General features: G+C 42.8%; 5 protein-coding genes across 8 annotated transcripts; 1 reads left to right on the plus strand and 4 right to left on the minus strand.

The window, feature by feature from the left end:
- Positions 1 to 417: 417 nt before the first annotated feature.
- Positions 418 to 4576, plus strand: LOC101784700 (B3 domain-containing protein Os03g0619600). Its single transcript, XM_004982358.3, has 7 exons — positions 418 to 961; positions 1275 to 1417; positions 2334 to 2781; positions 2865 to 3070; positions 3221 to 3581; positions 3670 to 3896; positions 4109 to 4576. The coding sequence occupies exons 2-7, from the start codon at positions 1280 to 1282 to the stop codon at positions 4358 to 4360; spliced, it is 1632 nt and encodes a 543-aa protein (XP_004982415.1). The 5' UTR covers positions 418 to 961; positions 1275 to 1279; the 3' UTR covers positions 4361 to 4576.
- A 2054-nt stretch (positions 4577 to 6630) lies between these two features.
- LOC101785090 (B3 domain-containing protein Os03g0619800) lies at positions 6631 to 11055 on the minus strand. 2 transcript variants are annotated; one of them, XR_001163011.2, is made up of 8 exons: positions 10673 to 11055; positions 9378 to 9463; positions 8455 to 8990; positions 8164 to 8372; positions 7976 to 8045; positions 7742 to 7871; positions 7445 to 7677; positions 6631 to 7170 (listed from the first exon to the last, which is right to left on the minus strand). XR_001163011.2 is itself a non-coding variant. In XM_004982359.2 (7 exons), the coding sequence occupies exons 1-7, from the start codon at positions 10673 to 10675 to the stop codon at positions 6919 to 6921; spliced, it is 1623 nt and encodes a 540-aa protein (XP_004982416.1). In that variant the 5' UTR covers positions 10676 to 10989; the 3' UTR covers positions 6631 to 6918. The 2 variants fall into 2 exon arrangements, 1 of the variants encoding a protein (XP_004982416.1); XM_004982359.2 differs by having other exon boundaries at positions 7742 to 8045; positions 10673 to 10989.
- A 7901-nt stretch (positions 11056 to 18956) lies between these two features.
- On the minus strand, positions 18957 to 22709 carry LOC101785492 (B3 domain-containing protein Os03g0619600-like). 3 transcript variants are annotated; one of them, XM_022829832.1, is made up of 5 exons: positions 22474 to 22688; positions 21749 to 21843; positions 21325 to 21542; positions 20907 to 21115; positions 18957 to 19347 (listed from the first exon to the last, which is right to left on the minus strand). In XM_022829832.1, the coding sequence occupies exons 1-5, from the start codon at positions 22474 to 22476 to the stop codon at positions 19087 to 19089; spliced, it is 786 nt and encodes a 261-aa protein (XP_022685567.1). In that variant the 5' UTR covers positions 22477 to 22688; the 3' UTR covers positions 18957 to 19086. The 3 variants fall into 3 exon arrangements, 1 of the variants encoding a protein (XP_022685567.1); XR_002679014.1 differs by lacking the exon at positions 18957 to 19347 and adding an exon at positions 20458 to 20710 and having other exon boundaries at positions 21749 to 22400; positions 22474 to 22709; XR_002679013.1 differs by lacking the exons at positions 18957 to 19347; positions 22474 to 22688 and adding an exon at positions 20458 to 20710 and having other exon boundaries at positions 21749 to 22465.
- A 1118-nt stretch (positions 22710 to 23827) lies between these two features.
- On the minus strand, positions 23828 to 25197 carry LOC111258430 (B3 domain-containing protein Os03g0619800-like; the record flags this gene model as incomplete). Its single annotated transcript, XM_022829666.1, has 3 exons — positions 23828 to 24254; positions 24536 to 24759; positions 24834 to 25197. Coding segments are annotated over 3 exons (843 nt in total), but the record flags the coding sequence as incomplete, so codon positions are not given.
- A 217-nt stretch (positions 25198 to 25414) lies between these two features.
- LOC101753675 (B3 domain-containing protein Os03g0620400) lies at positions 25415 to 27002 on the minus strand. The gene is made up of 3 exons (XM_022829667.1): positions 26868 to 27002; positions 25769 to 26216; positions 25415 to 25683 (listed from the first exon to the last, which is right to left on the minus strand). The coding sequence occupies exons 1-3, from the start codon at positions 27000 to 27002 to the stop codon at positions 25415 to 25417; spliced, it is 852 nt and encodes a 283-aa protein (XP_022685402.1).
- Positions 27003 to 27305: the final 303 nt, after the last annotated feature.

Below are 27305 nucleotides of genomic sequence, written 5' to 3' on the forward strand. Positions count from 1 at the left end.
TTATTTTTCTAGATTTTTTTTCTCCTCCCTCACTACTCGCCTCAGTAAGGACTAAGGACAGGACGGGCTTCTTTGATTAACAAATGGCAGCGCCTTGAACTGCTTTTCTAGAAATATCAAAATTTCTCCTTTTAATCCTACTGCTTTTACAATGGCCGAGAATTTGACTAAAGTGCGACAGGGATGATTAACAACGTACTTTTCCAGAAATGGAAAGAAAAGAATCTCCAATACAAATATGAGTGCTTATCCAATAGACGACAGATTTGGGATTCAGAAGGCACTGCCTAGTGGCTAATGTCAGGCCTGATGACCTGATGGTCGTGTCTGGCTTCGTATTAGGACAGTCCCAGCCCATGATGCCTCCCAACCCTTCGTTTCCTCGGGTGGGCCAACAATCAATTCTATCCGGCCCCTCTCTCTTTCCTTCCTCCCCGTGCTCCCATTTCATCTCTCTTTCACATTTTCTGACCTTTCATTTCCTCCCACTTGTGGCTTGTCCCTCATAATCGCCACTAGTTATTTGCTGGGTGGGATTTTACTATTTTAGTTCATCGGGCATCAAATACACTTCCTGGAAGTTGAAATGCTTCAACTCTGAAGCGGCGATCCACAGTTCGCAATATCAACGTTTCATTTCAAGCTTTTTCACCTGCTGGGCCACAGTAAACTTGTGAATCTTGGAATTGCTAGTTCCTAGGAGACAAAATCGTGGCAACTCGTGCAGATTCCCTGTTGGCATCTTCTCTCGTGTTTGTAGGCTTCGTTCTGAAATACTGCCTGCCAGAAGCTGTCTTCTGAACTGTCTTTCATGGAGTTCTTTTTCAGAACATCGAGATGTGGATACCTCTCTGTATCTGTTCGTTGCCTTGTTTGGTAAAGAGATTCCTCATCTCCCAATACATTATATAGAGGTTTCTCCTCCGCGTCGCCATTATCCGTTGGAGCTTCGGTTGCAAAGGTAAGGTCGTCCCTGATCTCTCTGATACCCATCATGAAAGTAACAGAGCTAAGAAAACAGGTTCAATTTTCTTCAGTTGTTTAGTGATTACTTACGTGGTGGTTATGGGTGAGAGTAGATTGCAGCGTCTTGGAGAAGTGCACACATTTGTTATGTTGAACAAAACATATGCGGCATTGCAGTAACTAACGCAATGGCCTCGAGGCAAAACAAATTTTATTATGTAACTTTTAGTGTGTTAAGATTTCATATTTTTGCTGGAAGGTTCTGTACTCTTATGGAATATCAGTCCAATATGAGCTTCAAATTCCAGGTGACATGGCTAGAACTAGAAGTGGTTCCCGAACGAAGAAATCTTGCGATTGTTGCAAGAGATACATGGACCATTTGGACGGAAAGGATCAAAAGATGAATTATTTCCTTAGGCGTATGACCACCAGTTCAAAACATAGCATGGTAAGCCTTCACAAGTTCAATTATCTTGCTTGTGTATCCGCGCATCTTTTCTTTTCCATTCAGTCTGGTATTGTTGATTGGCTGCATTAGTACTCCAAAAAGGAGCTGTAACAAACACTAAACATCCTACGGGCCGTGTTTGGGCCAACAATCAATGCAATTTCAGGTGGGGGATCCTCTCCCCTTCCGTTGACCGTAAAAAAAAAACATCTCCAATCCTTACAACAGGAGCACTGCAGATATTAGGCAGCTTGTTTCTCGCTTGATGGAAATTAATTTGTTTCATTTTCTTGCCCTTCTTGCACGCACCATTGATAAATGCTGAACAAAGTTAATGTTATTTGCATCAATCCCATGCTTGCTATGCTCTTCAAAATTTGGTCAGCCTTACAGACCTCCCATGTCTGACACTTGATGGCACCCGTCAAATCAGAATAGTAGATAGCTTGCTGATTTTTGTGCCGATTTCAGAATGTTCATGAAATCGAGCCATATGCTCCCAGTTTGTTTCAACAAAAAAACTAATTCATTCATATTATTTTCTAAGTTGATGTTATTGACTTCTCTGTTCCATAATCTCTACTACTGTGAATTTCGTACATGACAAGACCATATGTTATTCTGGTATTAAACTTAATAGTTTTTCAGATGAAGGATTAGCATTGTCCCAGCCACTGTCAACCAAGGATGCACATAGTCACTCCTTATTACAAATTCAACCAAAACACAGGGTAACATACAACGATAATTCAACCAAAAACTTGCTAGTATTAAATACTAAACATGTAAGCAATCTCCAATTATTAATACATTTCCTTACTACAGAAAATAAGTCTTGCATCATGTATACATCTCAAAGACACCATTGCAGGAATCACTCTGCTTAAAGAAATAATTCTTGCCCTTGTTACTACAGATTGTGCCAAACAGATTTCTGAAGCATTTTGCAAGAAAGCTGTCAGGAACCATCAAGTTAGAATCTCCCGATGGTAGTCTGTATGACGTTGAAGTTGCAGAGCGCTTTAATAAGGTAGTTCTCCGACATGGATGGGAGGCATTTGTTGACGCCAATGGCATAGAAGAGAATGATTTCTTGCTGTTCCGACACACTGAGCAATCCTGTGTTGAGGTTTTGATCCTCGATTCTGATGGTTGTGAGAAAGTGTTTCCCTGTACTGGCATAGTTAACATACCGAGTTTTAAAGAAAGAAGTGTGGATTCTGTTGATATTTCAAGCAGCTCTCATGATGAGACCACAGAATCATCAGAAAGCGAAAGATTCACTAGGTGTCAGAAGGGTAGTTCCTATCATCGTAGGAAAACTGCAAAGGTGACTGCAACATCCTCGTCATCGAAGGAGTCAGGTTATACTGTTAATTAAGTTATTTGCATTTATGCCTCGAATTTTTTACATAATTCTTGTAGTTCTCTTTGTAATTTTGTACAGGAGACATTCCATCTGAAAGCGAATCTTATGAGTCGGATGATCTTCAGACATCCCCAGGGGATGATTATGTTTTATGCAGTAGAAGTTATTTATCTGAAGCACAAGAGGAGAGAGTAGTTGCACTTATCCGGGAAATTCAACCTAAGGTTACTGCTTTTGTAGCAATCATGCGAAAGAGCCATGTCAAAGGTCCAAGTGCTTTTCTGGTGAGTTCACTGCTTACTGCTCTTAATACTTTACCTCTTCTTGATAGTTGTTGACTTTTCCCCTTTGCTTTACGATTGAAACAATCTTGTTTAGTACTACTAGTGTGATTGTTTGTTGACAGAATCACATCATGTTCCATCTTTAAACAGGCTCTTCCCAAGGAATACGCTTCTGCACATTTTCCACATGAAACCACGAATATTACACTTCAGAGGCCAGGCAAGAGCAAGAAGTGGCATCCCAAATTCTATAGAAGCAAAGATATAAGGTTGCACATGCTTAGAGGTCAATGGTTAGACTTTGTACGAGACAATCATGTGCAAGTGGGAGATATTTGCCTCCTTTTACCGACAAAGGGTGTGAGAAAATTCGCATTTACGGTCCATCTGCTTCACACAACAGGACCTCATTCCAGGGTCAGAACTAGTTTTCAAAGTGTTAGCTCATGCCATGGTATATCAAGTCCAAAGATGGCCTCAGTGGTCCATATTAAGGAGGAAACAACTGATGGTATGTATTAGTATCATAGAAAAAGATTGAAAATAATATTCAGAGTTTTTTTTATTAATACTTTCTTATAGCCTAAAACGATTTGCAGAAGAATATGTTTCCTCAGAAGGTGGCATGCATGGAATTTCAAACAAATATCTAGAGTACAAGGACCCCGGGGGATCTTTTGAGCCTCCCTACATTATATCAGTCAGAAGCTGCTTATCTGAATCCCAAAAGAAGATAGTTGAAGAGAAAGTGCGAGCTATCCAATGTGAAGTTCCCATTTATGTAGCAATCATGAACAAGTGCAGTGTCAGCATTCGCTACGAGCTAGTAAGTTTTTTTTTGAATTATTATTTATAGTCCTTTAGGTTATGGTTCTTGCCATCTACTCATCTTATCCTGCAGTTTGTTGAACTGAACAGTCTCAATGTAAACTACACATCTGTTTTCATATCAGCAGAATTGTTTTCCACTAAATCACCGAGAATTAGTTGCCCAGTCACCGAGATGTGCATCTAACTTCATTTTCTGTAAAACATCAGGAAATAAGTGCACGGTATGCCGCTGCAAATCTTCCAGACAGAAGGCAGAGTATGATCCTCCGTTACATGGGGAAGTCATGGAGAACCCAGATGGTGGTTCGTAGTGGCAGCAGGTGGTTCCTCTGTGAAGGTTGGTTCCAATTCGTTTGTGACAACGGTCTGCGTGTCGGTGATGTCTGTCTGTTCGAACTGGAGAAGAATGAGAGCAAGCTTACCATGACGGTCCACATCATTTTCAGTGAGCAGCTTTAGTTTGTGGTAGAAGAAAATGGCATCCCCTGTTCTTTCTGCTGGTACTGTTGGTATATTTATTGGTCTCGGTCTGTACTCTGAAATTAAACCATGGCTTGTGGCTAACAGGCTAAGCTCTGTAAGGAGTTAAGAAACCAATTAGTACGATCAACTCTGTAATGCACTGCTTGTGGATTTAGGAAACCTATTATGTTTCGCTTGAGATTTCTTTGTTTATTGCAATTCCAAAACTTGGCCTACCGTTTGAGATGGCCAGCGCGCGTCTTCCTCAACGAGCCCGGTCACCGACGGCTGCGGCGGCGGAAGGGAGGAACAAGGAATTTGAATCCGGCGAGCTGGTAGCAAGAAACAAAAGCAGCGAGCTCTGAAGAAACCTGTACTGCTATGCTATAGCTCCCCCTCACCGTCTCAGCCCGAGAAGCTAGCAACCTGGATGCTGTCCAATTGGCTAGAAACAATTTACCTACATGACTGATTAGGTTCCCAGCTAATATATGCACTTGATTGCTTACATTGATGATTGATATATGCATCAGGTGTGTGGGGTCAGGCAGGTAGGCTTGACGCCATCGTATTGCCATCGTGATTGGATTGGTTCATCTTCCTTTCCAGGTGTATAGTTTTTCCCTAAAGCTAGGACTGCCTTGAGGGAGATTTTTTTTCGCATTTTGTTTGTTCTATATTTTTGCTCTGTTTATAAAAAATTGCAAGATTGCATTGCTTAAAAAAATGTTGGGTCCTTTTTTTTTCCTCTATCAAGGTTCAGCCACTTGCGGGAGCACATGTCAAGTAGCTTCTTCAATGCCAGATTTCTTATGACAGTTACAATTTGCTTGTGCATTTCGTAAAGATTTCTGAAACCTGTAGTTTTATGAGCGTGCCCCTGTGATAAGTACAACCATGATGGTTGCACACTGGTAGATGTCATGTGTTTTCTAATTTTGCAACTGAAAATGGTAGAAAGATACCTGGTCTTCATATTTAGCTATGTATGACTAAAGAATTGCTATTTGTGTGTCATGTTTATGGTTGAAGCTATCAGGAGATTTTTTACTAACTCAAGCTATGCTGGTCACTTTGTGCCAGGCAGCGGATGCTTGGACATGGAGCTGGTTGCGCGTGATTGTGTGGAGGTACTTGTGATTCTTCTACGGCTCTACGCTTTAGGTGCAGTGCTCTGCTCCCAGACTCTACTGATAAAATTGTGAACCAAATAAAAATCAAATAGCAGCACTGCATCCGTGCAAACCGAATAACCGAATCAGAAAATGAATCTTTCTTGCTACGGTCAGGGCGTCATGCTAATTAGAAGAAAAAAAAAGAACTGACGACATTCGCAAGGGACAAGTTTGATTTTACTCTGCCGCACATCAATCTTTTGGCATTCAAATATTGTTCAGACTACTTTGTAATTGACGCATAAAAACACCTGCCATGGCAGTGATATGCCAGACTCCATCACGAAGGCCAAGGCTGTAGGGCTCCTAACTACTACTCTCTTTATATTCTAATTTTCACATGCTTGTTTCAACCTGTTTAGTGTAAATTTTAACCGCCAAGAGTTAGTTATCTGAAAGCTCGGAGGGTAAAATTTTGGAAGATAGAAACTACTGCTTAGTGCTTGCACTTGTAACTTGCTATTTGAAATGTATTATCCTTAGATGTTTCCTTTTAAATGGAAAATAGTGGTACATGCAAAGCCATATTACTGTCACTTTGCAGTGAAAAGAAACTCGAACAGTATACTGAAAAGCAAAATACTACAGGTTCTACTACTGTAAAGTTTGAAGGTACCTTGCTAAGGTTGGAGATATCATGACGGAAGAGAATTACTATACTATTATTTTTTTAGTTTCCACTATACCTAGAATCTGATTAGTACAAGACGTCTGCTTGTGAGCATAAGTATTGAAAGGATGTTTGTACACAACTGATGAACCATCATGCTGACAAAATAAACTAATCCCGATGAAGCCTGACACCAAAATCCTGCATTGCGATGATAGGTAATCAACATATGTTCTTGCTCAGGAAATACGTTGAGGCCTTAAGATTGAGGGCACTGGAATTGACAATGATCGTCGTATCGATCGCTTATGCATAGACATGCATCACTCCTTGGAATACAGTGACATACCTAGCTTGATTTAATTCAGAAACTATGTTCTTAATTCAGAAACTACGTTATTCTAATAAATACTTTTTAAATAATTGTACTCATTCTCGCACTATTATTGTTTTGTTAGATGCACCGTTTATTGCAATATAAATAATTTGTAGCCCGTAGCAATGGGCACGATCCTAGTTTTTATAAAATACAAAGCAAATGCAACTGTCTGCTAAGTGAACTTAAGCACAAGCAGGCGTTCCTTACACAACGGATTTCTAATGATGTTTACAGATAACTAGCAACAGATGTTACAGTTTCGTTTCTAACTCCTTGCGGAGATCAGCCTAAAACATGCATTAACTTCAGAGCACAAAAACAAGCAAACTAAGGCCCAGAGTACAAACAGAAAGAACAGGGCACATTTTTCATCTTTTTCATCTGCGGCGAACTAAAACAGCTCCTTGCGAATGATATGGACCGCCATAGTAAGCAGCTTCTCCTCCTTCTTCAGTTCGAATAGACAGATATCGCCGACACGCAGGCCATTGCCACGAGCAAAATTGGGCCAACCTCCATTAATAAACCACCTCCTACCATTATGAAACATCATTTTGGCCTCCCATGTCTTCCCCCCACACTGGAGAATCAAGGTTTGTCCTTTAGTTGGAAGATACACTGAAGCATATCGTGACCCTAATTCCTGATGCATTGTGAATAGATAATTAGCAACACATTGCAAGGTTCAATAACTTTGAGATTAACCCAGACAGCTTCTAAGTTTTATATTGGTGGGGAAAATATTGCATGTTTATGATTTACAGTAATCGTTTGCTGATATGAAGGCGAGTGAATAGGTTAGCGCTCAAATGGGGGGAAAGATGCCAACTATAACAAAACAAGGTTAAGATGACAGGAACTGCAACCTTAGAATAAAAACAACAATTCAAGACAAAAAAAGAAAGAACTGAACTTACTAGCATCCAACGCTGAGCGACACCGACATTGTTGTTTTTCATTACTGCTACACAAAGGGGAACTTCAGATCGGATAGCTCTCACTCGCTCTTCAACAATCCTCTTTTGGGATTTAGATAGAAGGTTCTTGCATGGTACAAAGTATGGGGGCAGAAATAGACTATCAGAGTCTTCGCTCTCCAAAGATTCATGAGGAATTTCAAGCGTACCACTTTCCTGGGAAGCATGTTCTCCTACAGAGAATTTTAGGCCATAAGTAAAATAATCTAAAAGGATACTATTTTTTTGCTACAGTACCTGTTGTTGGTTCCTCAATATGGACTTCTGAAGCCATACTAGAATGAGTTGCTGTTTCATGCAGTAGATAGACCGTAAAAATAGATCTATTCCCACCCTTTGTAGGTAAGAGGAGGACAATATCTCCCTCCTGCACATGATTGTCACGGACAAAGTCTAACCACTGCCCCATAAGAAAGTTCTTTCTACTTTCGTCTCTTTTGTAGAATTTGGGATGCCACTTCTTGTTCTTACCAGGCATCTCAAGTGTGACAGTTGTGCTTCTATCTGGGCAATGTGCCAATGCGTATTCCTTGGTAATTCCCTGATAAAAACAGAGCATGAAGTTACGGCTCACCACATCCTGAAGATCGTAGCTAAATTTCTCATGTAACATTGGAACAGCTATCAACAAAAAGTTAATATTGAGAGAAGTGAGTTACCAGATAAGGACCCGGAGGTTGAACACTGGTCTTCCGCATGGTTGCAATATAAACAGTGAATTCAGGTTGAATTTCCTGGATAAGCGTCATTACTCTCACCTTTTGTGCTTTAGATAGATAAGTTCTATATGATAAAACATAATCAGCCCCTAAGGGTGATTGAAGATCATCCGATGCCAAAGATACATTTTCTGAGGGAATGTCTTCTCCTGGGCAAAATGTCACAACAGTGTTTAACAATAAGGGATATACTGGAGGCAAATATGCAAGTAACTTGAGTAATGTTATAACCTGACTCCTCAGATGATGAGGATGCTGCAGCCATCTTTAAATTTTTCCCGCGAGGATAGGAGCTACCCTTCTGATACTCAGTGAATCTTTCACTGCTTTCTGATGGTTCTGTGATATCATGTTGAGAAATGCTTGAAGTATCAATGGAATCTGCACTTCTGTCTTGAACACTTGGGATATTTTTTATGCCAGAACAGGAAAACACTTCCTCACAACCATCATTTGGTGAATATGGCATGTTTGACTTATTTTTAGCATGCTTCTTTCGTGGCGAATAAATTTTGTTGTGAGATGCATATTTGGACACAAATGATTTACGTTTTCTATTTCTCCATGGCACTGCATCTCTTGCTGACTCCACTCTCTTGGTAATTGGCTGATGTACTATAGAACCAAAATGAGCATTACTTGACGGCCTTTCACTTGGCACCTTCTCTAGAGATCTGATACAAGTAACTTCACCACGCCTTTGTAGGCATTCGTAACAGAACCACTCTATTAATGAAGCATCAAAGACAACTTTCTCCAAACAGTATCTACACAATGACAAATCATAATAAGAAAAGGCCAATCATAACTAAATAAGCTGTAACAACATAATTACACTACAGAAGGTACTTGATTATTCTATCTCAGGTAATATCTGATTTGCAAATATCCATTTCTAATTATAAATCAATGGAATGTGAGGATAGGAATAAATACATATATTCTGTCTACTCGACTTTCAAATCCAAGAGGGGAAAAATAATGAGGGAAAACACTGTATTAAAAATCAGACCTATCCCTTTATAATAGCACGATTTATCATAGATTCCCACAAGGAACAAATTCTTGTTGGCTATGCCCGTTAACATGTGCCACATAAAATCGAATTTAATAAAATAAAGCATGATATGGGTAAAATGTAAAAGAGAACATACTGGTGTATAGCAGAATGCTTGCAGTCTCCGCAACATAGCAGAAGATGCCTAAAACCAATATCTCCGCATACTTCACACAGAATGTCCTGCATAAATGCCAAAAGGTTTGCTGTTATCAATTTATACAACTCATAATATGATCATCAAACTGCTTTAAAGATATTCCAATTTTTGCTGATAAAGTATCTGGGTGTTACATCAATAGATTATTCAAAAGACTGCCTACAAACACTAATCGAATGATCAAACATTATTTAGCCATGCACGAGCATAACATGTTTCTCTTTATATATCCATCTCTTCTGTTTCCACTTAAGAAATCTTTTTTCCTTTCTTACATCTGATCCACATAACTGCACTTAAGTTGCCAATGCTGCCCATAAATCAATATAATTGCCATAAAATTCAGTAATAGCAGGATTTTTGAACGAAAACCACACTTTTCCATTGACCTCCAGAAATAACAGATTTCGCGAATCAATGCTGGAATTTTGCTAAAATTTCAAACCCTGGTCCCGCACCACTGATGTGCAATGAAAGGTATTGAGACAGATGGACCATGATCACACAGAAGTGACCAATTGGAAAAGTACTCGCGTGGTGACCCAAAGGCAACTTTGGAGGGAATTATGGAATACCCGAGTAACAGAACCAAAAAGAAAAACTTGCATTACACCACAATTACAAAAAGATCGACCAACCTAAGAGGAAATAGGTGGCATTTTGGAAACAAAAGGGGAATCAAACATGCACCCAAATTCGAGTCCAGGCCAGGAACCTGAGGGGCTCGCTTGCAGTTCGTGCCTCTGCAATTGAGTCACTGACGTGTGGAGCCGGATCCACGTGCAAGTGACTCACTCAACCGCAGGGGGACCAAACTGTAGAGGATCCTCTCCACCTGGGTGGTGGTGGCCGCCTCCGCCCACACCTCCTACCGACTGTCCTAGGCTCGGTTCCAACATTGCACCACAATAATGCGCTCTTATACAACACCAATCCCCCACCAAAAAAGCATCCTGTTGCGCGATGAGGGCAATGGATACCATTTGAGATTTAACATTTCAATGGCCCTTCCACCCTGATTGATACCTGCGCCTGACAACAGTTATGTCCTAAACTCGTCGCGCAACAGGAACATCCAGATTCCAGGCCAAGGCCATTCCCCCTTCAATCAGTCGACAAGGAAAAAAAAAACTATCTTTTTTGGTCCGGCCACATCGTCCAGAATCGAGGGAGGCAGGAAATCACAAGAGAACAAAGAGAGGATAAATCGAGTATATACACTGCATACGTACCATGTTTCCTTCCAGCTGCCCCCACCACCTCCCGGCTCCCAAGAAGCACTAAACGCCTCCGCGCCCTCAGCAGCTCAGACGACCGATCCCGACCGCGGAACCTCCAGGAGACCGGCGGGGCGTCGGGCAACCGGGGGCTCGCGCATTTGCGAAGGGGTGGCTCCACGGACGATGAGGAATTGTAGAAGGCGGCGGCACGGCGGGGTGGTCAAAAGGAAGGCGGTGGAGAGAGAGAGAGAGAGAGAGAGAGAGAGAGAGAGAGAGGAGGGGAGGAGACGCGCGCGCCGTTGGATTCGGCTTCGGACGACCGTGTCCGAGTAGGGTAGGGGGAGAGATTCTGGTTCTAGAGACTTGTTTCCGCATTTTTGCCCTAAAAAAAAGACTTTTTCCCGCATCGGGGAAGCCGGGCCCCGCCCCGTCGGCCGGATCACCAGATGAGGAGATTTCGTCGGGCCTGCGCCGAGTCAGATTGAGAGAAGAGAGCAAAGCAATCCTAGTACTGTACCGAAGGCGTCGAACACGCTCGAAAGAAAGAAGAAACTCACAAAGCCAAAAACAGCAGCACCCATGTCGGGACAATCTAGAAAGTTCCAGACGGGAAGCACAGCCGGATGTGAATGGGAAAGAAGCACGAGCACAGAATCCACATCCACTGGAAATCGGGAACCCTGTGATCCCCGAATCTCCCCTCTCCAAGCACATGCATGCCAACAGTTAATAAAGGTGTATTTTTATATAATATGGTTACATACAAAACGTCAAAAATATAAGAAAAACAACTTGTGCAATTTCATCTTATAAAATGGGAAAATAACTACCAATAAAAAACATTTTTTTTGGATATCGATAAAAAACACTTAACACACATATTATAAATAGGGTGTACCCCTCTCACGCACCCTACAAGTCCAAAAGTCTATCTTCATGCGCCATTACATTCTTCTTCCACGACAGCAATGGCCGGCAAAGAAAATGCAAACAACCCCTCTCGGACAACATCCACTTAGGGTAGCCCTTTAACAGACTCTGTGTTAGTAATTCTGCACCATGAGAAATCTGTGTTCTTCCTATACAACAAACTCCTCCATAATACACACCCACGAACCAAGTTGGGAGATTGATGGTGCGTTACCTCATCTTCCACCATGGATATCGTCGCCAAATCCAATCCTCCCTGGCTCCTACTAAAGCTCTAGCTTGTAATACCAGTGGCACACCTCAACTGATGCAGGCTCCTCTACCCGGCAGCCCATCATGATCTCTATTTCCATCGCCGCTACCTCAAGGCTAGCAAGCTTGGCAATGGAGGTGAACGCTGACGAGATGAGTTGTATCGACAAAATTAAGAGGTGATGGTGGCAGCAGGTGATGCAGGAGAGGGAAAGGAAAACCCTAAGCTACCGATCTCTTTATAGGGCGACCAAATTCAAAGCGGACCAAATGGGCCAATATCCTGAGGCAATGCCTATTTCGCATCATAGACTATAAGAATTCTTAAAATAATAGCACCTACAAAAATTTATTCGCCCATATACATTTAGCCCTCCTCTATGATAAATATTGCGATAAGTATTAATACCACATAAATATGCATTTTGAACCCTTAAATGTTAGAAATTGCACTAAAATATATTGAAAGTTTTCAATACGGATGAAAATAAGCCAGGAGGGTCATTTCACGGGAGCTGGAGGAAAAAAACGAAAAATGAGAAGAAGAAAAAGAGAAAAACACAAAACGAAGGAGAAGAACACCCTGATTCGATTCGAGGAACATCCCGGACATCCATTCTGGCTTTGAGACTTTGAGCATAGGTCCAGCGACATGTTTGTTGGTAGCTCCGATCCCCTAAGATTTAGCTTTCCAAGCTTTCTATAAAGCTGGCTTTTGACTTTTGCACCCTAGAAGGATGGTTTTTCGAAAGCTGGCTTTGGAAAAGCTAAAATCGTTTGGCAACCTAGCTTTTAAAATGATGAAGTGGAATGTCTTCTCTGTGGGGTTCACATGTCAGGCTTTTCTTCAACCTTGGACCTCCCCTGCGGCGGCTTCCCGAGCCTGCCGGATTTGGCCTCCTCGGCGGCAGGCGGAGGCGAGGCCTACCCTAAGTGGATGTCGTCCGAGAGGTGGGCTCCTCGATGTTGTCCGGAGGCGGCGGCGCTCCTCGATGGAGGTGGGCTCGGAGATCCAGACATCGTACTGTGGCGGAACCGTCCAAATTAAACCGGCTTAAGTGTAGTAACCATCATCTTAATAGTCAATATGATCACCACACTTAAAACGGTGTAATCCAACAGTCCATCGGGTCAAGCCCGATTCAACCACTGAATATATCGATCGAAACAACATGCAACAAGTCTCACACAAAGGTGCGCACAGATGATACAACATGGTATTTCAGTTTACAAACATAGAGCTCAAAATTAATTTATAAACTGAGTTCAAATTCATGAAAGATTACAAGCCAGAGTTCTCAAAATAAAATACAGCGGAAGTTTAAACAATAAAGCGCGGATATAGATACATGACGACATGAGTAGCCCACCACATGTCATCCAACACGAGACCACCTCAAGGCGAGATTGGAGACCACTCAACCAACCACCCTTCATGTAAAGGACGGCCATCCCAAGGTTGACCATCATTTCTTCACTAATACCTGAAAATAAACAACAAAGCAAGGCTGAGTATAGTAATACTCAGCAAGACTTACCCGACTATGGCATATACTTAGCCGACTTCTAGTATGGAAGGCTTTTGGCTGAGGGGTTTGTTTTGCCAGAAAGCAACTAAGAGTGGATCCTTACTTTCAAGTTTTAGCATCCAATTAAACTTGAGCTAACCATTCTAAGTGAGCAACATTTTCAAAACTTTTCAGTATGGAAAAAAATAATTGATTAGATAACAACAACATCATCATTTCATATTTACTTTCATTCCACTTCTTACTACGATGTGACGCAGTGATCAAGGTTCTCTTAACCGAAAGCGGCGGTGAATCGATTCAATTTATAACCTTGCAAGGTAAACCCATACAGACGACATATGCATGCCCCGTCGAGCCGCATATGGCAAACAATCCCCTTAGAGAACGATGGCGGTTGAGAACTCCTGCGATCCTCGAGTGCTAATTCCCACCGGTACCTCCCTAGGCCTGTCGTGAGTTACTGACTAGCACACGAATAGGAAACAGGACCAACTCAATCTGCAATCGCGCCCTAAGGTACTAGGTTTTACCAGTTTCAACTATCTCTTACTTCCAGTATGTGTATAATACAATTCAAACTCGATTCGCAGGGCCACAACGAAGGGACCTTAATCGACACAGGTGGAGCACAACCAAAATATTAACTTCAACTTCATTTCTATCTCCGCCTAGCCTCTAACTTTTCTTTAATCGGTGATTCATTCTCAAATAACTTGCCATAAATATTGAAAGGCCCTATGTCTCGCGAGCGATAGGCAATCACTTGACTTCTACTGTTCTTAATTAAGCATGGCACTTCTATCGACCTACAAATACTAGTATTTTGAACCTGGGGGGTCCTAGGGATCATGCAACTAAGGTTTCATTCAACTCCTAGGAACTTAATGCGTAAAAGTAAACATGTATTTAAGATAATTGCATAGTTTTAAAATTTGGGGTTATGCTCCGGGGCTTGCGTTTCCAATTAGCCTTGTGCTCTTTTGAACTTTGGTTCAGGTCTTGGAATGTTTCAATAGGAGAGGCTTCACACTGCTCACTCTCAGGCACAGCGATCAATTCATATAGTCCGTCGACTAGCGGGTTATCTACATGAAAATGTATATGTATGAGTTGATTAAAAGGTGATGACACATGCATGAGTCAAGTTTAGAGAGTGCAGCAACTCAATCATAGAACATTTAAAGGTTAAAGAAGAGCATACAAGTATATTATTATCTATACAAGGAAACACTAGAGTTTTCATGCGAGACATACTCTTATCAAACTAAGCCAATAATATTTCAGTAACTTTGGTTGCATCATGGCATGAATACCAGGTCCTAAATAAGTGATTTAGCATGTCATGATGGCAACAGATCTAGGTAAAACATGCCTGTGAGTGAACTATAGCAATAACATATACTAGAGGCCAAATAAATGACACATACAAGCAACCATAAAGATTCTGTTAGCAAATTTTTCAAGGATGAACACGCTACTGATAAAGAGTATAAAAATAATTTATTAGCCTAGAATTCCAGCAGCAAGTATTTTTACTACTTAAACTAGTTTATTGCAAGAATAATTATTCAAGAAGCATTCTATGTTATATGAACCTAAAACATTTACAGAAGCTTTCGCACCACACCTAAAGTTTGCTGTAAAAATTTGAGCATGATTGGATTAACATAGAAATTACTAAAAATCAAACATGGTGACATGGTAGATTATCAAGAATAAATTATAACTTGAGTTATGTCAGTGATTTGGTGCTAAAAAACTCTCAAAATAGTTTTTATCACTAATCTATACTACTAAGAATTTAACAAGATTTTATGAGCACAAGAACTATTTATTCCATAATAAGGAGATTAAGCGACATGCATTTTAATCAGTAACAGAAAGATAGACTTCTCATGAACAAGTATTTTTCCTAGGTATATATGAGCATCAGGAAGCTAACAAAATGTATTTCGTATTTTTATCATTTTCCTATGTTTTTTATGGATTTCCAAAGTTTTAGCCATTTCAACTAAAATTAAACCTGAAAAAGGAAAAATGCTTTTGCAAGAAAACCCTTCGAAACAACTTCTCCCAACAGATCCGCCCTTCCTTTTATGAACTAGCCCTAACTCTTGCACTTAAGCCCCTCGACAAATTCCCACCTCACACTTAAACCTAGAACTTTAACTCCTAACCCCCTGAACTTTCTATTCTCTCGCAACTCGACCCTCGACCTTCTTCCACCTCGGGACAAAGCCCGGCTGGCGACTGCGGCGCATCGACGGCGGCACCCCTCCCTGGTGACTAGCCCGCGAGCCTCCCTACGTCAAGGCACACCCGCTCCCCTAGTTATTGCCTCAAAACCTGAACCCTAGGTCTACTTTGATGGGCAGCAGTGAACGACCGGTGGTAAGCTCGTGAATGAGCACGGCCACTACCCTAAGGAGTCGAATCAGTGAGAGCTTCATGGTCAGGGGCTCACCGAGGTTCGGTTTTGGTGGTTTGTGGGAGTAGAGGAGGCTGGGAAGTGGAGTTCGACGGTGGGATTAAGCTCGGGTGGGTGGCAGCAATGGCAGCACTAGAAGCTTCAATTCCCGATGTTGTGGACCATGGTGGCTGACAAGAGGTGGGAGGGGGGTGAAGCCTAAGAGGTGGCGGAGGTCCTGGTGGCGGTGATTTGGTTCAGGTGGAGGGGATGCAGAGGATTGGGCTGGCGGACGGCGAAGGTGTGTGCGGCTCTGTTTGCTCGGTTTTTGGCCGTGGGTGGAAGTGAGAGCGAGAGGGAGAGGAAGGCCGGCAGCTTGGGAGGGGGGAGATAAGGCTGAGGCACTGTCGTTAATCGCCCTGGTGAGCAGTGGAGGCTCAGGCGCAGTAGTGGTGACCAGGCACGAGCAGGAGCGACGAGGCGCGACAGTAGTGAGCATAGGCGAGGCGTGCCGTGGCATCATTGGCATGGCGCGGGGGAGCGGTCGGTGATGGGACGGCGGCGTACGATGCGCACAGGGCTTGAATGCACGTGTGTTGACCGAGAGGCCGGTAGTGGAGACAGGCAGTGACATGGTGGGGGTGGGGGATCACCCCTGCCATTTGTGGCAGAGCTACGGTATGGGAGGAAGGAGAAGAAGATGACGGGTGGGCCCGGGCTATTTCTTTTGGAATAAAATTGCCCCCTTCAAAAGATCAAGGTGCAGCTAGCCAAAAATTGTCCAAAAATTTCCATTGGAAAGATAAAAACACAAAAAAAACACAAAAAAATCCAAGGGAACTTGAACCAACTATAAATCTAAAAAGTATTGCTCAGAATTTGGAAAGTAAAGCAGATAAAATTGAAACTTCACTGAATTTTTATCACTAGCAAACATCACCCAAAAATTATAGAAAATTTTGTAAGTTCATCATTTTGCATCTAGTATTCAATTAAAATAAAAGGAGCCATAGTTATATTTGTAAAAATGAAGTTTCTTCACAAAGTTGCATTTGAACAATAAATGTCAATTTGATGGAGTTTTAAACTGATGCAATGACATGATGCTCATTATGCACTAATGAAGTTTTCTAATCCTAAATTTAAAACTCAAGGTGTTACATGTACGAGGAGGCGTGTGTCGGTGGGGGCTGCTGCAGGTGGCGGTGGGAGCGCTTGCGGCGGTGGTGGTTGGCGGCATCGTTGGAGGCGGGGTGGGGCGGCACGACGGGGTGGGGTGGGATGGCGACGAGGTAGGGCGGGGTGGGTTGGCGATGAGGTGGGGCGGCATGACGGGGTGGGGCGGGACGACGATGAGGTGGGGCGGGGTGGGTCGGCGAAGAGGTGGGGCGGCGCGACAGGGTGGGACGGGATGGCGACGAGGCGGGACGGAGTGGGACGGCGACGAGGTGGGGCAGGGCGGCGGGGTGGGGCAGGATGGTGACGAGGCGGGGCGGCGCGGGACGAGTGAGGAAAGAAAAATGACCAGTTCGCAACATAAACGATGGCAGGTAGGTAATTTTCGCGACCTTGACGTAGAAAGCTGCGGAAAGCTCACATTTCACTGCTTCTGGGCTTTTCATGTGATCATAGCTTCTGTGGGCTTTTGGCTTTCGAAAAGCTCAGCCCAGAAGCTAGCCGTTTGTTTGAGCTTTCGCCTTCTTAGGGTGGAAAGCTGCTGGAAAGCCCAAACAAATAGGGCCTAAGTCTGGCACCACATGGCTCAAGGCCCTAGCCTTGGCGATGCTGAACCGAGCCATGCACTCGTCGTCCAAACCCCGAACACCACCCACTCCGCCAACACAATCCCGAACACCACCCACCTGCCTAGCTTACTCCATGCTGCCCGAGCGCATCACGGGTGATGACTTTGCAAGCGGCGAGTCGGATCATGTACGTCGTGTCAATGTGTCCGATAAGGTTTTGTTCCTTAACTTTGAGGAGATTTATTGCCCTTGCCTATGATGACTTGAAGAAACTGGCAGAGTTTGTTCATGGGCTGTGCATTTTCATTGTTGGAGAGGGGATGACTAAGAGGGAGGAGTGGTGATGGATGTTTGAAAGTCTCTCCCCTATTACAAAACCAAAGTGACCCATCTTTTTCCTGGCTGAATCCCGCCAACTTTCCTTTTCTCTAAGGGTGTATTTGGTTTGGAAGTTGGAGGGGGTTGGAACGGGTTCGACCCCCTTCGACCCCTATGGACCCGCATTTGGTTGGAGAGGGATGAGGGTTGGGTCAGACCCAATAGGGGAATATTCGGGGGAATATTTGGCCAAGATGCGGGTCGAATGCATCCACCCAAAATGAGCGGATGCACTCGACCCGCATCGACGGCGTGTGCGTCCGTCTGTGCGTGTGCGGGAGGAGGCGGCCTAGCGCGGGGGCGGCGAGGCGGTGGCTGCCGGCGCGGGGGCGTGGAGGAGGCAGGGCCGGTGCGGAGGCGGGAAGGAGGCGGCTGGCACTGGGCGGGGAGGAGGCATCCTAGCACTGGGCGGCACAGAGACGGGGGAGGAGGCGGCCTAGCACTGGGCGGCGTGGAGATGGGGGGAGGAGGAGGCCGGTGCCGGGGCGGGGAGGAGGCAGCGGGCGTCGCCAGCGGAGGGAGGGAGCGGGCAGAGGAGGAGTAAAAGGAAAAGAGGAGGATGACAGATGGAGCCCGCAGCTGACAGGTGAGACCCGATGCTAACGGTGTTAAAATGGCATCCATCATATCCCTCTCAACCCCTTCAACCAAACAAAAGACTGGAATAAACCCATCCGTCTCATCCAAACACGAGATGGGTCGACCCAACCTAAAAAGGGATCGTACTCCAACCCAACCCACGTCGTTCAAAAACAAACATAGTTTCTCCGGCTAAAATTGAGCTCCTGAAAGGGTTAGGCCCAGCTTTTTTCTTTTGAAGCCCGTTAGGCCCAGCTTCGGGTACATGGTGCTTGAAACTGCCCCCAAATTTTGCACATGTCAAGCACATGCCACCCTCTGCAAAATGTAGCAATGCCATGTTCCGGGATGTAAGATGTATACCCTCCCTGCTTAATAAGCACACACTAATGTACCAGGTAGTAGCTAGCAAAAGATGCTGCATTTGCAACCCTGAGAAACTGCTCATCATGTACGCAGAGAAAGCAATCACCAAACGTAAAAACCACTATGTCACCTCAGGATGGATAGCGCATTGCCGTCAAAGAGTTGGCCATGTATCAATTTCAGAGTACAAATCAAAATAACCCGCGAGATACCAGCAGAAAGAACACCATTCTTCCTCTACTTTAAACTAGACTGCTCCCTGGAGATGATGTGGACCTTCATGGTAAGCTTCCTCTTGTTCTTCTTCAGTTCGAACAGACAGATGTCACCGACTCGCAGACCATTGTCACGAGCAAATCTGGCCCAACCTCCGTTGAGAAACCACCTTCTACCATTATGAATCACCATCTGTGTTATCCATGTCTTCCCCATGCACTGGAGCGCCACAGCTTGCCCACTAGCTGGAAGATGTGCAGCAGCATATCGTACACCTAATTCCTGGTGTGTTATGGATGGAAAGTTAGCAACACACTACTATGACAGGCCGCATAACTTTGTGATTGAATAAATTTAAACTTATTGGGTTTTAAATGTTGACTCTATATCGCTGATTGCTTCGACAGGAACATGATATGACATAATCGCAAATAATTTGCTGATATGAAGGAGAATGAATAGTTGCATTCAGATGACAAAAAACATACAACTTAAAAAGAAGCAAGTTGAGATTACAGGAAGTGCTTTGACAATAAAAATAACATGTGGGCATGTGGCTCGTCCATGATAACCTCTTCGGATTTGCGTGAACTAGCAGACTGATCACTGAGTGGTTAGTACCTCCAGCATGAGCGAACCTTTTCTGAACTGGTTAGGAATGGGCACCACTAATTTGTTATGGGGGCGTCAGCCAAGGGGGCAGCCCTCCATCACATTAGGATCTGATAGGATTTGTAAGGCTTGGTCAAGAGATATGGTCATTAGGAGACAAGGTTGTTAGGATTTGTTAGGAGGCTCCTCTATATAATCAGAGGCATGACAGTCATTTGGAAAGAATCAAGAAAGAAGAAAGAAACTCCCCTCTTCAATCTAGTCCCCCTCCAAGCTGACTCTGCCTGGCTATCTTAGGACCATAACATAATTCAATACCAAAAGAAGAGTTAGAACTTACTAGCATCCACTTCTGAGCAACACCATTGTTATTCTTCATTACTGCTACACAAATGGGAAATTTGGCTTGGATGGCTCGCACTCGCTCTTCAACAATCTTCTTTTGGGGTTTAGATAGAGTTCCTACATGGTACAATGTATGGAGGCTGAGATAGACCACCAGAGTCTTCGCCCTCCAGAGAATCGTCAGAAATTTCACGCATGTCAGTTTCCAAGGAGATGTGTTCGTCTGCAGACAGTTTTAGGCCATAAGAAAGGAACAATCTAAAATGCTACTATTTTTGTACTATTTTTTTCTATAATACCATTTGTTGACTCCTCCATAATATGCACTTCTGAAGCCATTTTTGTACTAGATCGACCAGGACATGGGCAAACCATTTGAAAACCAGCTCTGCCTATGGAATGAGTCGCTGATGCGCAAAATAGATAGACCGTAAATGTGTATCTTCTCCCACCCGCTGTTGGAAAAAGGAGGCAGATATCTCCCTCCTGCACATGATTGTCACGCACAAATTCTAACCACTGCCCCATAAGCATGTTCTTTCTACTGGCATTTCTTTTGTAGAATTTAAGATGCCACTTGTTGCTCTTGCTAGGCGTCTGAAGTGTGACATTTGCACTTTTATGTGGGAAATGTGGAAATGCATATTCCTTGGAAATACCCTGATAACAGATGGAACATGATGTGCTTCTGTTAAAAAAACAAGAAAAACAAAATAGTTTCAATGGTCAAGCAAGAAAAAGAAGTCATTTGTCCATGCATGTTCATAAGATTCATGATGACATGAAGATCATAGATATATTTCCTATGTAATTTTGGCACAAACTATCAACAAGTTAATTTTGAGAGAAGTGAGTTGCCTATTCAAAATGAGTAATGAATTTACCAGAAAAGGGCCCGGGGGTTGAACATTCCTCTTTAGCATGACTGCTACAAAAACAGTGATTTTAGGTTGAATTTCCTTGATAAATGCCATTACCCTTTGCTTTTGTGCTTCAGATAGATAACTTCTATATGATAAAACATAATGAGCCTTTGAGGATGCCTGAAGATCATCCGAGTCCAAAGAATATTTTGCAGAGGGAATATCTTCTGCTGTAAAAAAAAATCACAACAGGCTATAAGGGATGTAGAAGTCAAGGAAAATATGAAAGTTATATTGGCACCAATGCTTCTCTAGGGCGACTCATTGCTAGTCCTATAATCCTGTTGGAATCTGACCCCCAGCTTTTCTCTTTCCAGCATCAAGCCATCTATGACATTGCTATTACTATCACCATGTGTTTTAGTCGCATACAATTTACCTTTACTTTTTCTCCTTGGCCCTGCATTCTTTGCTGACTTCACTCTCTTGGTAACTTGCTGCTGTACTGTAGAACCAAAATGATCATGATTTGGCGACCTTTGACTAGACACCCTCTCTAAAGATCTGTTGCAAGGAACTTCACCACGCCTCTGTAGGCATTCATCACACCACCATTCTGCTAATGATGCATCAAAGATAACTTTGTCCAAACAGTATCTACACAACGAAAAATTATAGTAAGAAAAGGCCAATCATATTCAATGATGTACAGAAGGTAGAACATCTGGTGTCATTTATCACAGATTTTTTATAAGGGACAAACCTATTGTTTGTTTAGATTTGGACTAATTTATTGTGGAGTATGCCCATTAACAAGCATTACACAATATAAAGTATCATTAGGGTGAAAAAAGAAAACATACAGGTGCACAGCAGAACACTTGCAGTCTCTGCAGCATACCAGAAGATGTTTGTAACCAATATTTCCGCACACTTCACACACAGTGTCCTGCAAAAACTACCACGAGGTTTGTTGCATTATGAAATTATCAATTATACAAGCAACTCACAAAACAATCATCAAATTGTGCTGGCGATATGCCCTGACCGTTGGGTGCAAATGAAAGACAGACAGGTCGAAATCCTTCATGAGTCACCACTGACAACACCACTTCTAAGCTCTCATGTGACCATTTCAATAAGGCTCATGCCCAAGCGAACTATTGGAGGAGGACTAACCCTTCCCGTGACCGGACCACGAATTCGATCCTCATCGAATACCAGAGGACCAGAACTAAAGGAAGGAACAGTAAACCACAATAGTGCTTCACAACACTGATGCCCCAATCTTAATGCGCAATATCACAGCAACAACGAAAATATAATGGGATTGGGCGCAGTCTTGGCATTTCAATAAAATTCAATGGCCTTAATACCGAGCACTAAACCAAACGAACGGTACACCAGGGTACATGCGCCTCACTGCCTCACAACAGCAGCAATGCCCAAGCCTTGTTGCACAACGGGAGCATCCAGACCAAGGCCAGTCCAAGCATCCCCCGTCAATCGATGGGCCTGCCACATCTCCATCGTCGAGAACCGAACCCCAAAAACAAAAAGGAAGAGAGGAGGAATCGAGTGCACGTACCATGCTGAAGCCGATCCAAGTCCCCAACCCCGGAATCTCCAGGAAGCTGCTGCGGAGAGGGGGGGGGGGGGGGGGGGTCCAAGGCAGCGGTGGAGAGGAGAGGAGCTGCTGCGGCGCGCCGCCCGTTGGTCCGGCGGCCAGGAGAGTTGGAGGCTTCTTGTTTCCGGCGTCGGTCCAGGTGGGGGGCCCACCACGACGGCAGGTGGTTTGGGCCGAGTTATACTTGAGCAGAGTTGCCCAGGATCAGAAAAGAAAAAAAAACGAAGAGTGTTCGAAAAAAAAACTACTCGGCCAGACCAAGTTCTCGGGTTAATTGAAGATGACATCAAAATACGCCGGCAAGCGTGTAGGACTCCTTTAGGAGGAGATAAGTTTTTTTATTTTAATGTTGTTTATTTATCTTTATGCGCTAGTGTTTAAACCTATATTCCTCTTCCACTTAAATGCAAGGCAGTGCTCCTACCAATGTTTAAAAAAAAAGAGAGCAAAACTTTATATACAGAAAAAGAAGGCTAACAATATCCACTGCAGATAGCACCCACATATGAAAACTATGGAGAGTATTTCTCAAGAGTGCTCTTGTGCCACCATTTCTAGTAATTTCCTAACTACAAAAGGCTTGCAATTCCTAATTTTGCTCTATTTTGTCGATCTGCGACTGTGACTCTGACTGTTAGCAATCTGCAACCGTGTCTACTCAACGTCCATTGTCCGATCGGCTATACTGAAATCATGTGTTGCTATTGCTCCCTCGTGTCAGTGTCATTTCTCCCAGAATTAATTAGACCTGCAACGAATTCACCTACTTCATCCGTTCCAAATTATTCCAAATTGTAGGTCGTTTTGATTTTTTAGTTTCATAGATATTATTATGCACCTAGATATAGCGTATATCTAAACTAAAAAGTTAAAACGGCCCATAATTTGGAAAGAAGTATTTAGCATTAGTAACAGTGCTGCAGGTTTTAAATTGCCTGCTCTGGCTCTCTGGAATGTGTTGCATGTTCGGCTATATTCCTTTTCTTATTTTCTTGAGCACCCTTTGCATCCCCGTACATTTTTATTCTCTCAAGATGGATGTTCCAAAGTGTATTACGTGCTTCCTTTGATGTTTACATCAATCAGGATCTTCCTTGTTCAACTCAAGTTTTCCCCAGGTGAAACTGGGCCTAGCCTTCTCAATGATTTCCTTCATGAAATAACCTTTTTCTTGAATAAGAAAAGTTTTTTTCCTAAAAAAACATTGCAGTAACCACACACAAAATTAATGCTTCCATCACTAATGGAAAAAGGGTACATCCTACAGCATGAAGAAACCTATGCAGCTTCCTGCTAAGGGAACTTAAACACAAGCAACCACAAGTAATAACTCACAAAAGATGTAGCATCGCATAAAAAGTACTAGATTGCTCAGGATGGGTACTGATGTGCATCAAACCATGGATTATTTCAAAGCACAAAACGACAAAGTAACCCACAAGGTACCAGCAGAAAGAACAAGGGTCACCATTTTCTACTGCTACTAACTAAAGCTGCTCCCTGGAGATGATATGGACCTTCATGGTAAGCTTCTTCTGGTTCTTCTTCAGTTCGAACAAGCAGATATCACCGGCTCGCAGACCATTGCCACGAACAAATTTGGGCCTGCCTCCGCTTAGAAACCACCTGCGAACCCTTTGAAACACCATTTTGATCTTCCATATCTTTCCCAAGCAGTGGAGCACCATGGTTTGCCCTTTAGCTGGAAGATGCACAGCAGCAGCATATCGCGAACCAAATTCCTGATGAGTTACAGATGGAGAATTTAGGAAAACATTGGCAGGTTGACATTTGAAGGATTAAGTTTTAGGTTTATACTATTGACTTTGTATGGTTAATCTTCTTGGGTGGAATAAGTTATCTCAATTATGTGGTAACAAATACTTTGCTGATACAAAAGCAGACGAACCGCCTGGCATTCATACGAACAAAAAGTCATGTCCACCTTAAACAGGTTAAGATGAACGGAACAAAACCTGAAGAATGGAAAACATAATTCAAGATAAAAAAGAATTAAACTTACTTGCATGTAAGCAAGGCTGCTCTTCGTCATGATTGCTACGTAAATTGGAACCTCACATTGGATGTCTCGCACTCTCTCTTCAACAATCTTCTTTTGGGATTTAGATAGACGACTCTTGCCTGGTAAAATGTAGGGAGGTTGAGATGGACCACCAGAGTCCTCGCCGCTCTCCAGAGATTCATGAGAAATTTCATGCATGTCACTTTCCAAGGAAACATGTTCTCCTGCAGATAGGTTTAGGCCGTAAGAAAGGAATAATTCAAAATGCAACTGACTTTCTACTATTTTGCTACAATACCGTCGGTTGGTTCCTCCTTATGGATTTCTGAAGCCATATTTGCACTAGGTCCAGCAAGGCATGGGCCAACCCTTTGAAAACCAGCTCCACGCCTGCCTGAATGAGTAGCTGTTGCACGAAGTAGGTAGACTGTAAATGTGAATCTCCCGCCATTTGTCGGTAAAAAGAGGCAGATATCTCTCTCCTGCACATGATTGTCACGGACAAAGTCTAACCACTGCCCTCGAAGCATGTACACGCTCCTATCTTTTCTTGTGTAGAATTTGGGATGCCACTTTTTGCTCTTGCCTGGTCTATGAAGCGTGACATTTGCGTTTCCATGTGGAAAATGTGCAAATGCATATTCCTTGGTAATAGCCTGATTAAAGATTGAACATGATGTGATGTAAACGAACAACCAAGAATATTAAACAAAATCATTTCAGTTGTCAGTAAAAGGTTTGTTCAAAAAAATATGTTCGTTGTCAGTAAATGAAAAAAAGTATTATTTGTCTGCAGTCCACACATGTTTAGAAGGCTCATGAGAATTTGAAGAGATAATTGAATTTCACCCATACTTATGGCAGCATGTACTGCAACAGCTACAACAAAAGAATTAATGTTGGGAGGAGTGACTTGCTATTCGACAGAAGTGAACTTACGACAAAAGGATTCGGGGGATGAACATGGCACTTCTGCATGACTGCAATGTAAACAGTAATTTCAGGTTGAATCTCCTGGATAAGCGCAATTACTCTCTCCTTTTGTTCTTCAGATAAATGACTTCGACATGATATAACATAATCTGCCCCTGGGGGAGTCTGAAGATCATCTGACTCAAAAGATTCGTTTTCAGATGGAATGTCATCTCCTGCACAAATTAACACAACAGGCTACAGGAATAAGCAGCATAAATTCTAAGTCAAATATGCAAGTAACTTAAATAACTGTATTACCTGACCCGCCAGATGATGAGGATGTTACAGCCATCTTTGATGTTTTCCCGTGTCGATTGGAGCTACCCTTCACACACCTAGCAGCTCTTTCACTTCCTGACGATTCTGTGGTATCATATTGAGAGCTGCTTGAAATATCAACAGAATCTACACTTATTTTTCCAACATTTGGTGTAGTTTTTATGCCAGAACAGCAAAACATTTTCTCACAACCATCAGAATCAAGGATCAGAACCTTGAAAACAGAGTTCTCAATGTTCCGAAACAGCAATGAATCATTCTCTTCTATATGATGGGCATCAACAAATGCCTCCCACCCATGCCTTAGCACCATCTTCCTATAACGTTCCGTAACTTCAACATCATATAGACTACCATTAGCGGATTCTAATTTGATAGTTCCAGACAACTTTCCTGCGAAATGCTTCAGAAATCTGTTCGGTATGGTCTGTAATAATATCAAAAGGAATTGATGTAACTAGAGTAGCTCCTTGCCAGACCAACCTTAAACAATGTAATCTATGGCATGTTAATCAGGAATCATAAGTAAACAGATATTGGTTACATGGGTAGTTTCAACACTGGCGGTCAGTAGAACCCACACCACGAAACATATACTCATGAGATGCACAGAAACCAGGAGGTGCAACATTTAATTAACAATACAGCATCTATACTATTCAGATTGACATGATTTGTCAACCATCAGAAGATTTGTAAGGCAAAACAAAATGATGAGCATCATGTGCGTGCGATTGATGCAGATGTTATCTACTTTACTCAGCAAGTAGTAATAATCAAAATGTGCAACGATGCTAAGATACATGAAAAGCTTTGCCTAATGTGGCACGATATAGAAGTCAACACTTGATGAACCTCTGCAATTTAAATTATCTCTCACTGTGATGACCATCGTAGGGGTGTTACTTTTCCCAATGTTCAGGTAGCAGTAACACACCATTCAGTTTGGCTAGCTCAAATCAAGTTAATCAAAGTGCTAAGTACAGTTCCCACTTTCTAAATCCAAATTTACGTTGGTATGGAAATATGAAAAAGACAAGGTATGATAACAAACATATCAAACTTGGGGAACGATTACCATGCTATGTTTAGTATTGGCAGTCATCCGCATGAGGAAGCAGCTCATTGTTTGATTCTTTTCATCCAAATGGTCCAAGTACCTTTGGCAGCAATCACAAGGTTTCTTCATTCGGGAACCATCATTCCTACCCATGTCAACTGGAATTATTACAGTTTATATTAGATGCATATTCAATTAGAAATCTTTGATGCACTACTCGCACGTTTCCAGTAGAACAAAATCTTAACACCACATCACGAAGGTAGTTTGCCTCCATAAAGACGAGTTCCTTGACAAAGGAATCACCTTTCTTTTTTCTGGAGCACATTACAGAGGTTGCAACTCTTTGCTATGCATCGTTCAACAAAGCAATGTGAATTACATTTAGATGCTGCAAGCCTGCAATCGAGCACCCAGAATATAACCTATTCTGGAAATCAGCTCAAAAGAAGCGGT

Source organism: Setaria italica, chromosome IX (assembly GCF_000263155.2).
Source record: "Setaria italica strain Yugu1 chromosome IX, Setaria_italica_v2.0, whole genome shotgun sequence".
NCBI classification, from domain to species: Eukaryota; Viridiplantae; Streptophyta; class Magnoliopsida; order Poales; family Poaceae; genus Setaria; species Setaria italica.